The 10,543-nt window shown below is 50.3% G+C and overlaps 1 protein-coding gene across 1 annotated transcript; it reads left to right on the top strand.

Annotated features, from left to right (window-relative positions):
- The first annotated feature begins 5,939 nt into the window (after positions 1 to 5,939).
- Positions 5,940 to 10,257, top strand: LOC119520804 (melanoma antigen preferentially expressed in tumors-like). The gene is made up of 4 exons (XM_037818717.1): positions 5,940 to 5,975; positions 7,170 to 7,489; positions 7,927 to 8,541; positions 9,681 to 10,257. The coding sequence occupies exons 1-4, from the start codon at positions 5,940 to 5,942 to the stop codon at positions 10,255 to 10,257; spliced, it is 1,548 nt and encodes a 515-aa protein (XP_037674645.1).
- Positions 10,258 to 10,543: the final 286 nt, after the last annotated feature.

Genomic DNA, 10,543 nt, shown 5'->3' with positions numbered 1-10,543 from the left:
AATCTAATGGAGTTTGTCCTGCGGGTTTTAGGAACTGTTTTGGTCCTGTTAACCCTGTTTTCCTTATTCTTTCTCCTTATGGCAATGGGAATGTTTATCCTATGAATGTCCCTCCTTTGTATATTGGAAGCATATAACTTGTTCTAAGTCCACAGATTCAAAGCTAAAGGAAAAGTATGCCTTAGGACTGACCACGCCTATATTTGATTTTGATGGGATCTTGTACTTAACTATTGTTATTGAAATGATTTAAGTTTCTGTGGTATTGTGGGATGAATCTATTTTGTATTTGGAAAGAATATGTTTTTCTGGGGTCCAGGGGGTGGAATGTGCCAGTTTGAATGTATTATGTCCCCCAGAAAAAGCCATATTCTTTGATGCAATCTTGTGGGGCAGACATCATAGTGGGGATTAAAGTTGGAACATTTGGATTAGGTTGTTTGCATGGAGATGCGCCCCACCCAACTGTAGATGATAACTGATGGGATATTTCCATGGAGGCATGGCCCCACCCATTCAGGGTGGGCCTTGATCAGTGGAGCCATATAAACGTGCTGACTCAAAGAGAAGGAACTCAGTGCAGCTGTGAGTGACGTTCTGAAGAGGAGCAAGCTTGCTAGAGAGGAACGTCCTGGGAGAAAGCCATTTTGAAACCAGAACTTTGGAGCAGACACCAGCCATGTGCCTTCCCAGCTAACAGAGGTTTTCTGGATGCCATTGGCCATCCTCCAGTGAAGGTACCCGATTACTGATGTGTTACCTTGGACACTTTATGGCCTTAAGACTGTAACTGTGTAGCCAAATAAACCCCCTTTTTATAAAAGCCAATCCATCTCTGGTGTTTTGCATTCTGCAGCATTAGCAAACTAGAACAAGTACCAATACTATGCTACGAGGAGAGAAGATTCCCAACTAAACTTCTTACCACTGGGGAATAGCCACTGCTTTTATTTTCATTAACTTCTTTCCCAGATCAATGCTTCTCAAACTTTTTGGTCTCAGGACCCCTATAAATTTAATGTTTCCAAATCATTGCTGATCCCAAAGAGCTTTTGTTTACCTAGGTTATATCTGTCAAATATTTACCGTATTAATTAACACTGAAAAATGCTAAAAATATTTAATTAAGTTATATGTAATGCTAAACCCATTCCATATAAATATAAATAGCATGAGTCAATAAAAAGAGTCATATTTGCCAAAATTAAAAAAAAAAAATCCAGAGTGAAGTGGAACATTGTTTAATTTTTGCAAATCTCTTTAATGTCTTGCTTAAATCAAGGCATTCGGATTCTTACGTATAAAACACTCAGTAGAAGAGGGTTACAATGAACCTTAGCCCTGGAAGGCCCTGCACCCTGCCTTTCCCCATAAGACCCTGGCTGATCTCTGGGGGCCCTCACGTCCCTAGAGTACATGGGAGAGAGGAAACCCTCAGTGACCTCAGAGGAGGGGAGGGGTCCTGGTGACCTCCCTCCTGGCCACCCCTCCTGTTCCCAAGTGCTTCTGGCTCCCAAACCTCAGTGGGCTTGGGCCACAGTGGGTGAGAGGCACTCCTTGGAAATGCACAGCTCCTGCAGCTCACCCTACAGCTCCAGGCCAGAGGTGCACGGGGAGTGCCCCGACTGGAGCCTGAGAATGGAGCTAGGACCTGCGGCCTGAGGACAACCCCGTGCATTAGTTTGGGGCAGTGCGCAGGCGCTGTAGGTACCAGGACACCCGGCTATTAGTGGGTGTCCAGTGTCGCTGCGGCCTCCAGCACAGGAGATGGCACCTGCCACCCCAGAGGGACAGAGAATCAGGAAAGCCTGAGCCCATGACACTGGAGGGTGGGGAGGACATGCAGAGAGGGAGAGGTCAAGGTTATGAACCCAGGGGAGCCTGGGGAGGAGGAAAAGAGGATCCACTCTGGGCTAGCAGGAGGCCCCTCCCTTAGTGTCTGCTCTATGCAGAGAGCTGGGAGCAGAGCCGGAGCGGAGCCCAGACAGTGGCGGGGTCACCCTGGTGCTCTGTCCCTACAGCGCCAGTGCTGGGCTGGGCTCAGGCCTCTCTCCCATCCTGTCCTGTTGATGAGGACTCCGTGCACGCCTGCACCCTGAGCCTATTAGATCCAGGCCCTTGAAGGTGAGTCTCTGTCAGGGAACTCTGCTACCTGGGTTACATGCTTGTGGTGTGGTGGTGGTGGGACGGTGAGCGTTTCTTCTCCAGGAATTGCCATGAGCCTTGTGCACCAGGGAGACAGAGGTGCTGAGCACCTGGCCTTTTCTGATCTCCCACTGTGACTGTCTATCTGTACCCCCACCCCTCATGGACCTGGCAGAGCCTCCCCTCATCCCTGACATGGTCCATGGGGCCACCCAGAGAGAGGGGCGTCTGCATTCTAGGTGACTTCTCGAGGCCCAACCCTGAGCGGCTCCCTCTCCGCCACCCGCGCCGTGGCTCCGTGTAGGTGGCTCACCCTCTCCAAGCCCAGAGACGTCATCTGAAAATTAAAGATCAATCTAAGAACGGCTGGTGGTGATGGTGGCCCAACGTTGGGAATGTAATGAATGCCACCAAAACGTGTACTTAAAAGGGGTTAAAACGGGCAATGTCATGTTGTATATAGGTTATTGCGTTACAAATTCATAAAATAAAACAAATACCCCCCACCAGAAAAACAGATCAGCCTAAGTTCGCTGAGTGCTTTTCATAACTTGGAAGAGGCACTAATGAGACAAAGAAAACAAAATGCTTTGGTACCTTTTAAGTTCTTCCAAATATGAAGAGTTGTCTTTAATCCATCACCATGATTCTGAGGCCAGGATTTTTCATCTTCAGCAGCTCACATTCCCCATTCCCGATTCCCAGAGAAGCATAACTGAGGACGTGGTTATAACAAAAAGGATGAAGACGCCCCAGAAGAATTGATGTTGGCAAAAAAAGTTCAATTAATAGAACTCTCAGAGATGATTCACAGCATCAAAAGGACAAAAGATAATATATTGGAAGCTGATCCAAACTTAGGAAGGAGTGTGATAATTTGCCAAGGTAGAGAAAAGATGCTCACTCCATTTTGTAAGTTATATGACGAGAAGAGAAGGCAGCAATCACTGTTCAAACTACTTGACAAGTTTTTAACAAAACACTAATTCTCAATGTTTTACATTACAGTGCACTAAATAAATATTAGTTGTACCATTTTTCCCTTTCCCTATAAGTCTATGATTAACAGTAAGGGAGAGCTCAGTGTTTTGACCAAAGATTTCAAAGCTCGTGGAATTATCACAATTTTCTCCACTGGTTATTAAGTTTGCTGTGCACAGTTTCAGCTTGTACAGTCATTTTATGGTCCTGCATGACTCTGCAAAGTGAGGTCTACCTGTATTTAACTTACATTGCAGCTCCCTTGTTTTTTTTTTCTTTGTCTTCCTGTTGGAATGTGAGGCCCATGCCTATGAGGGGATCTGGGAGGAGCACCATGCCATCATCTTTGGGAGTTTATCCCCATCAAGCAGAGCAGCCCTCGGCATACCCTAAGGCACTCGGTAAAGGTGTCTGAATGAATGAAGGGGTGGGGTGGGTGTTGAGGGGAGGGTCGATGTGCCCGAGACTGATCTGAGGACATGTCCGCAGAGACTCCCTGCCAGCCTCAGCACCGGGTGGTAGAGGATTTTCCAGGCAAGTGTGAGGCCAGTGCCCCTGGGACCGCTGAGGGCCGCTGCTCCCCTTCTTTACTCTGCTGGAAAGGCCCAGACAACCCAATGTGCCCTGGTTTAACTCTCATCCCCCAAGACCCTTCTAGCTGGGAGGGAGAGATTGGAGTTCCCTTGGATGACAGAGACCGTGTCAGACCCCATTTTCTCTCAATTCCTCCTGAAAAAAAAACACCACTCTCACCCTCCAGTGAGGCAGGGATGGGTGAGGAGGTCAAACTGCAAAATGTCCAAAGCATCTCTTTCCCCGGCCCCAATCCCAGGCCGGGTCCTTCCCTTCCTCTTAGCCTCTCTCTCATCTTTGCATGGAATGGACGCTCACCACTCTCCACCCTCAGTCTCTCTGCCTTTGTGCTCTTGGGGTGTGGTAAGGGCAGCCCTGGAATGTCACACAGGCCAGGGCCCACAAAGCCAGAACTTTGGGACACTCCCCGCCCCCAAACCAGGCCCACGGTGCCCCCAGTGGTCGCAGACACAAGCCCCTGTTCCTTAAAAGACACAGTCTGAGAGAGAGCCGCAAACCCTGTGACTTTTAAAAAGGCACAGATGCAACATTTTTCAGGATAAGAAGATAGTTGATTCCAGAGAGAAAAAAAGACTTCCTGGGTCCCAGGTGGAACCTGTCTGCACATGGGCTGGGTGGGGATGGGAGTGGTCTCCAGGGCTGGCTCAGCAGCCTGACCCTCTATCAGAAGGGTCAGGGACTTCCTCGGGACCCAGAAAGGGCCGTCCTCTAGCATATTGGGGGCCTCTTGGGATCCACAGATGCAGCTGGGAAACGCTATGCCTTGGAGCTGGTCATGGCCACCTATAAAATGGCTCAGTAGATTTGGGGGCAATCTCCTTGCTTTCTGAGGATCCCCGTGCAAGGGTATCTCCCAGCATTGTGTCCACATGGTTAGCTGGCATTGCAGGGATGCGGACAGAGGACTGGGAGAGGGGAACTGCAAGCACAGATACAATCTGAAGATCCCAACAAGCACCAGGGAGACCCATCTGGAATTCTGTAGGTGGAGAAGGAGCTGGGGCAGAATGTCCCCTGGGGGGCTCAGAAAGCTGCTCCAACCTGGGCAACCAATGAGGACTGCAAGAACAGGCAACCAGGACCGGGCAGAGATGTCCCCTGAGTCCATGTCTTGCCCAGGCCCTGGAGTCATGTTGTCCCCCTGCCCCCCAAGTGGGCAGAAGCGGGCACATTCCTGCAGATGAGCTCCCATTTCATGCAAAGGCTGTTGGTACTTTCCTGGGTAGAAATCATCCCTAAACTTGGCCGATCCTTAAACACCAAACAGAGTTTCCAAATTTCATGGGGGAAAAGGTATTGATAGCTGTGCACTGTGCTTAATAAGGAAGGAGAAACACTGAATTCTATTTATATGCCTAATGGCATCTTGGATCAGAATCTCCATGTCAGAGAAGCTTAGGGACAGGGAGGAGTTTTTGATGCTGCATTTGCATCAATTGTTACCCAAGGCTGAGGAAACATCAGTTATCAAAATATACTTTGAAAGGGGCAGATGGAGATTAAGGTTAGGCTAAAGACCTAACCAGGCCTGAGAAACGTCCCACTATGGGAAGAGGGAGCCTGGGATCTTCCGGTAGCAGCTTCCATGATGACAGGGATAATTGCTTTGGGCCCATGTTTGTTTTCCTCCCTGGCTCCAAGACCCCCAGAGTCCACTGCTACCATCTCAGTGGCTTTCAGACTCGAGGACATCAGGCTTCCCAGGTGTGCCCCCACCCCCCAAATTCCTAGACTTGATCTCTTTAAACCAACATTTGGAGGTACCCCCATCTTTCCATGAGGAAACACTCTTTGCCTCCAGGACAGGAAAGAAGATCAAATCTCCCTCTTTGCTCTCAGTGATTGCGTTAGGTTTAAAGGGTCTATATTTTCTTATCTCCAGACACTTCCCTTTTAATGTCTAAACTCCATCCAGACAAAAATATTTCAATTCCACCCCCCAAAAGCCCCCAATATATTTTACATTGTCTTGGGTCATTCACAAGGTCTCATGAAGATCGTCCAATGCCCCCGCCCCACCCCCACTCATTTCTCCTGGCCAATGTCTAACTGTACTCTTGACCCAGCCTCCTTTGGAGAGGCTGTGGCCCTCTAAATTGTATCTCTACTCCTCCCCAGATGGGCACAGGATTTGTTTGTTAGATAACATGGAGCATAAGTGACAATTTGACACTTATTTAATAAAGCCATTCTAACTCTAGAATATTTTGATAATTTTGATGTGGCCACAAATCTTCCAACAAGTACATGTTCAGGTTTTTTTTTCTGCCTGATGTCAGGAACAGATTAAACACCTTCCTGTCACAAATTCCATGTTTGTTGATTGAATCAAGGAATGAATCCCTGAGTAGATGTGTGATTCAATCAATCAGTCTGGCCAAAGAGCCAATTAGGAGTAACTGCATGGAGATGTGGGAATCTAATCAAATTCCATGTTTTGATTGGAAGCTGGGGGCTGAAAAGGGGAGGTGTGTCCAGAAAGGGACTATAAAAGTTTCTGAGGGTGCAATGGATAGACCCAGAAGCTGGAGTGCTGGGTCTCTGCTGTGGTTCTCCGAGAGGCGTGTGTGGACTGCATCCCCTGACCAGCCCAGATATGGTAAGTCAGGACCTCACTCACCCTCAGCCCCCCTCTCAGGGTGGCAGGCCCAACATGGTGGCACGGGGTGGGGGTGGGGTGGGGATGGGGGTCTCTCCTTTTTCTTTACGGACAAACTCATTTAAGACCTTGATTTTGCCTCTAAATTCAGTTTTGTGTTAATCCCAAACATTTTGATTTGTGCTTTGGTTGATATCGTTTTTATAGCTGTTGAAAGTGTTGAGTTCTTAACCAAGCAAATTTTTTTTGAAATCAAAAACACCTAGCCAGCCAATTGAAACTTTATTTCATGGCATTTTACATGTTGAGTCTGTGTCCAGAGACTGTGGTTCAAATAATTTATGGTTTTGTGATTTTACTACTTAGGCTTTTCTTTTTTTGTGATTTTACTACTTAGGCTTTTCTTCTTTAATGTTAAAAAAACATTCCCTAGCATAGTTTTAGAGTGGAGTCTTTGTTCTGAAAGTGAACTGCTTCTTCCCCTGAAATCCGCACGATGCTTTCTGTCCCATTGTTTTAGGTCCTTGAGTGATGATCAGAAACTTTTCCCCAAAATGGGTGAGGGGTCAACTTTCAGGCTCAGGGGTGCCCACTTCCCAACAGGACTAGAATTCGATGGACCCGTGGGTGGAGATGGCTTCGGGTGGCGGTTGTCTTGCCAACCCGGTGTTGCAAAGCTGTGACTTTGGTCACTGAGTGCAGAGTGGAACTGGGGTAAACTGAGGACTCTCCCACCACTGCCAGAGCAGTGACTTTGGCCCTGAGTTGGCTCCTCTGAAGGGTTGGGGAGAGATGGGGTTGCCTGTGCTCAGCCTGAGAAGGATGCTGTGTTCCTTGGATGTTTCCTCAGGATTCCTTTCAGAGCAGATTCACCAGGATGAGCAAGCGGTCCCCACCCCGGCTCCTGGAGCTGGCGGGCCGGGGCCTGCTGCGGGAGGAGGCCTTGGCTGTTGCCGCTCTGGAGGAGCTGCCCACGGAGCTCTTCCCACCACTGTTCATGGCGGCCTTTGCCGGGAGACGCAGCCGGGCGCTGACGGCCATGGTGCGGGCCTGGCCCTTCCCGTGCCTTCCGCTGGGGGCCCTGATGAAGAAACAGGAGACGCGCCGGGAGACCTTACAAGCTGCGCTCGATGGGCTCGACGGCCTGCTCGCCCAGAAGGTTCGTCCCAGGTAAGAGCGAGCCAAGTAGCCTGGGAGGGCCCTGGGAGTTAGCAAGAGGCGGCTGGGGTCAGGGAGCATGGAGGGACGCCCAAAGGGTGGGTCAGGGGCTCTGATGGTGTCGTGAGGAAGCAAGGGGAGGCCTGCAAGCCACTGCCCAGCTCACTCCGGGAAGGCACTTCCAAAAGCAAAGGGCTGATTAAGATGCAAAGGTGACTGATGGAATCCGTACACCCCCTCCCCTTCCTGGTACAAGGACCAGGAAGGATTCCAAGAGAAGGGGGGATGGAGAAACCTCAGACAGAGAGCAGCGAGGTGGGGAGGGGAACAGCTGGGACATGGGTAAACGTGCAGATGGGAAGTCTGCTCCTTGCCGAGATTTTGGGGCTAATGGCCTTATTCAGAGTTGATCTTAAAATCTCTTACCCAATCACCTCCTTCCCCGCTAGGAGATGGAAACTGAGGATGCTGGATTTACGGGAGGATGCGCATCAGGACTTCTGGGCCTTATGGTCTGGAGCCAGGCCCAGAGCCCGGGTGCTCTCGCTGTCAGAGCCGGGGGCAGCCCAGCCTGTGCCAAAGAGGCGAAAAGTGGACCATTCAGGGATGGGGGCGAAGCAGCCCGGGGCCCCCCTGGAGGTGCTCATAGATCTTTGCTTCAAGGAAGCCGCCCTGGATGAATTCCTCACCAACCTTATGGAGTGGGTGGGGCAGAGGAAAGGCTCCCTCCACCTGTGCTGCAGGAAGCTGAAGATTTTTGCAATGCCGATACAAAACCTCAAGAAGCTCCTGAAGATGGTGCAGCTGCACTGCATCCAGGAAGTGGATGTGAGTTGCACCTGGAAACTGCCTGTCCTGGGATGCTTTGCTCCTCACCTGGGGCAGATGGTCAATCTGCACAGACTCCTTCTCTCCCACATCCGCGTGCCTTCCCGCAGTTCCCCTGCCGAGGAGGAGCGTCACGTTGCCCAGTTCAGCTCACAGATTCTCAGTCTGTGCCACCTCCAGGAGCTCTATTTGAACTCTGTCTTCTTTCTCAAAGGCCGCCTGGACCAGGTGCTCGGGTGAGTGGATGGCCAGGTTTCTCTGCAGACCTGAGCAAGCTTTTCTTTGTTGGAGTAAATGCTAAAGGGGCAGCCACTGTGTGCCAGCTGCTGGCAATGCAAGAGTGAAGGAGACACTGTAATGCTGACCCATTGTCTTCGTCAGTGCTCTGTCTCCAAGGGTGAGAGCCAACAATCACCCAGAAAAAGGGAGAGGCATAAATGGGAATAGAGAATGGAGAGAAGAGACATCATGCCAGGAAACTCTGTAATGGGGGTTCAGGTCTTGTGAGGGTGGGTTTGGGAATTCTTCCTTGGGATGTGATGTCTAAGTTAAGATGCCTGGAAATAGGTAAGTGAAGAGGGTGTTGAAGAAAGGCAAGCCTCCAGAACTTGAGGGTTCCCCAAAATAGTAAGTTTTATACTCCCCAGCTTTGTGAGCCTCTCCCTTCAAAGCTGCCTCAAAGTTCCTGTCTGTTTGTAAAAGGGTTGCTTTGAGCTCCAGGTAAGGTAGGATATGGAAAATGCATGATTTTGGAGATGAAGGTGAAGGACTAGAAGTGAAGAATGATTTGCCTTTGCTGAGATGAGGGGAGTGAGTCCCTGCAGGCTGGCAGCCCCAGTGGATGTGGCCCAGGCTAGCCCTTTATGCATATCTCCCAGTAGCCCTCGTCTGGCACAGAGACGCAGGGGGCTGGGGCCCAAGCAGCAGCTGGAAGGAAGCCTAAGTTGAAAACATTTAGGGGAGGTGGCTGTCTCCCCCAATACTAAAATTCCTGATGTCCACCCTTGATTGAGATATTGCATCAGGCTCTCTGGAGCACGTTGCATCATTATTTGATTCATCCACACCATAAGTAAGAGGGGTTGTAGTGTTTCTGTTTGACAGATGAGGAAACGGAACCTTCAGGATTTTATTAATTTGACACAGGCATACAACAAAGAGATGGTGAAAGGGCTCCCCCAAAATTGGACAGACCTGAATGCTTGTACTTTTTACTAAGTGGCATGCTGGGTGTTGACCATCACCAGATGGTCAGAACGACCTTGGACTTGGGTGAAATGACCTTGGGCCTGTGCAAAAGGGTCATCTCCCACCTGGAGGCCTGGGTCCTTCCCCACCACCATTCCCCAGAACTCACTGCTCTGTCTCTCCCCAGGTGCCTGAGAAGCCCCCTGGAGACCCTTTCGATAACACATTGCCCACTTCAGGAATCCGACTTGACACATCTGTCACTGTGCCCAAACACCAGCCACCTAAAGCGACTGGATCTGAGTGGTGTCATTCTGCTCAGTATGAGCCCCGAGCCTCTCAAGGTTCTGCTGGAGAAAGTCTCAGTCACCCTGCAAAACCTGGATTTAGAGGAGTGCGGGCTCACGGACTCCCAGCTTAGCGTCATCCTGCCTGCCCTGGGCCGCTGCTCCCGACTCAAGACCTTCAGCTTCTGTGGAAACTCCATCTCGATGCCTGCCCTGGAGAACCTGCTGCGGCACACCGCTAGGCTGGGACGGTTACACCTCGGATTATACCCTGCCCCTCTGGAGAGCTACCAGGAACTCCACGGTGCTCTCCACCTGGGAAGACTTGCTGAGCTCCACGCCAGGCTGAAGGCGATGCTGCGGGAGCTGGGGCAGAGCCGCACGATCTGGCTCAGTGACCACCTCTGCCCTCAGTGCGGCAACAGGGCATTCTATGTCCCGGAACCCATCCAGTGCCCCTGCTACACGCGTGCCTAGTGGATGAGCGCATACAGAGACTTTCCTCCGGGCACTGGGAAAGTGAAACCTAGGACATCAGTTGCATCTTGAAGCAATGAAGAGGCCACAGTTTAAGGCAGTTGCTCAGTGTGGATGGGCAAAGGCAAGATGGTCCAGCAGGGCAGTGGGATTGAAGGGATGAAGATGTGTCCTGTAGAATCAGAAAAACAAATCTGAATCTCGAGAGGGGGATTTGTGCTTGGGAGGTACATCTGAGAGTTACCCCTGCATGCATGGATGGTTTGAAGAATCAGTCAGAAATAAA

Source organism: Choloepus didactylus, chromosome 2 (assembly GCF_015220235.1).
Source record: "Choloepus didactylus isolate mChoDid1 chromosome 2, mChoDid1.pri, whole genome shotgun sequence".
Taxonomy (NCBI): domain Eukaryota; kingdom Metazoa; phylum Chordata; class Mammalia; order Pilosa; family Megalonychidae; genus Choloepus; species Choloepus didactylus.
The sequence above is the reverse complement of the archived record's forward strand: the minus strand, read 5'-3'. Positions and strand labels throughout refer to the sequence as shown.

Bases quoted from the DNA above. Each gene is read 5' to 3' on its own strand.
- LOC119520804 (XM_037818717.1), top strand. From the start codon at position 5,940: ATGTGGCCACAAATCTTCCAACAAGTACATGTTCAG. The intron at 7,490-7,926 runs GTAAGAGCGAGC...CTTCCCCGCTAG, and splicing joins GCCCAGAAGGTTCGTCCCAG to GAGATGGAAACTGAGGATGC. The intron at 8,542-9,680 runs GTGAGTGGATGG...GTCTCTCCCCAG, and splicing joins CGCCTGGACCAGGTGCTCGG to GTGCCTGAGAAGCCCCCTGG.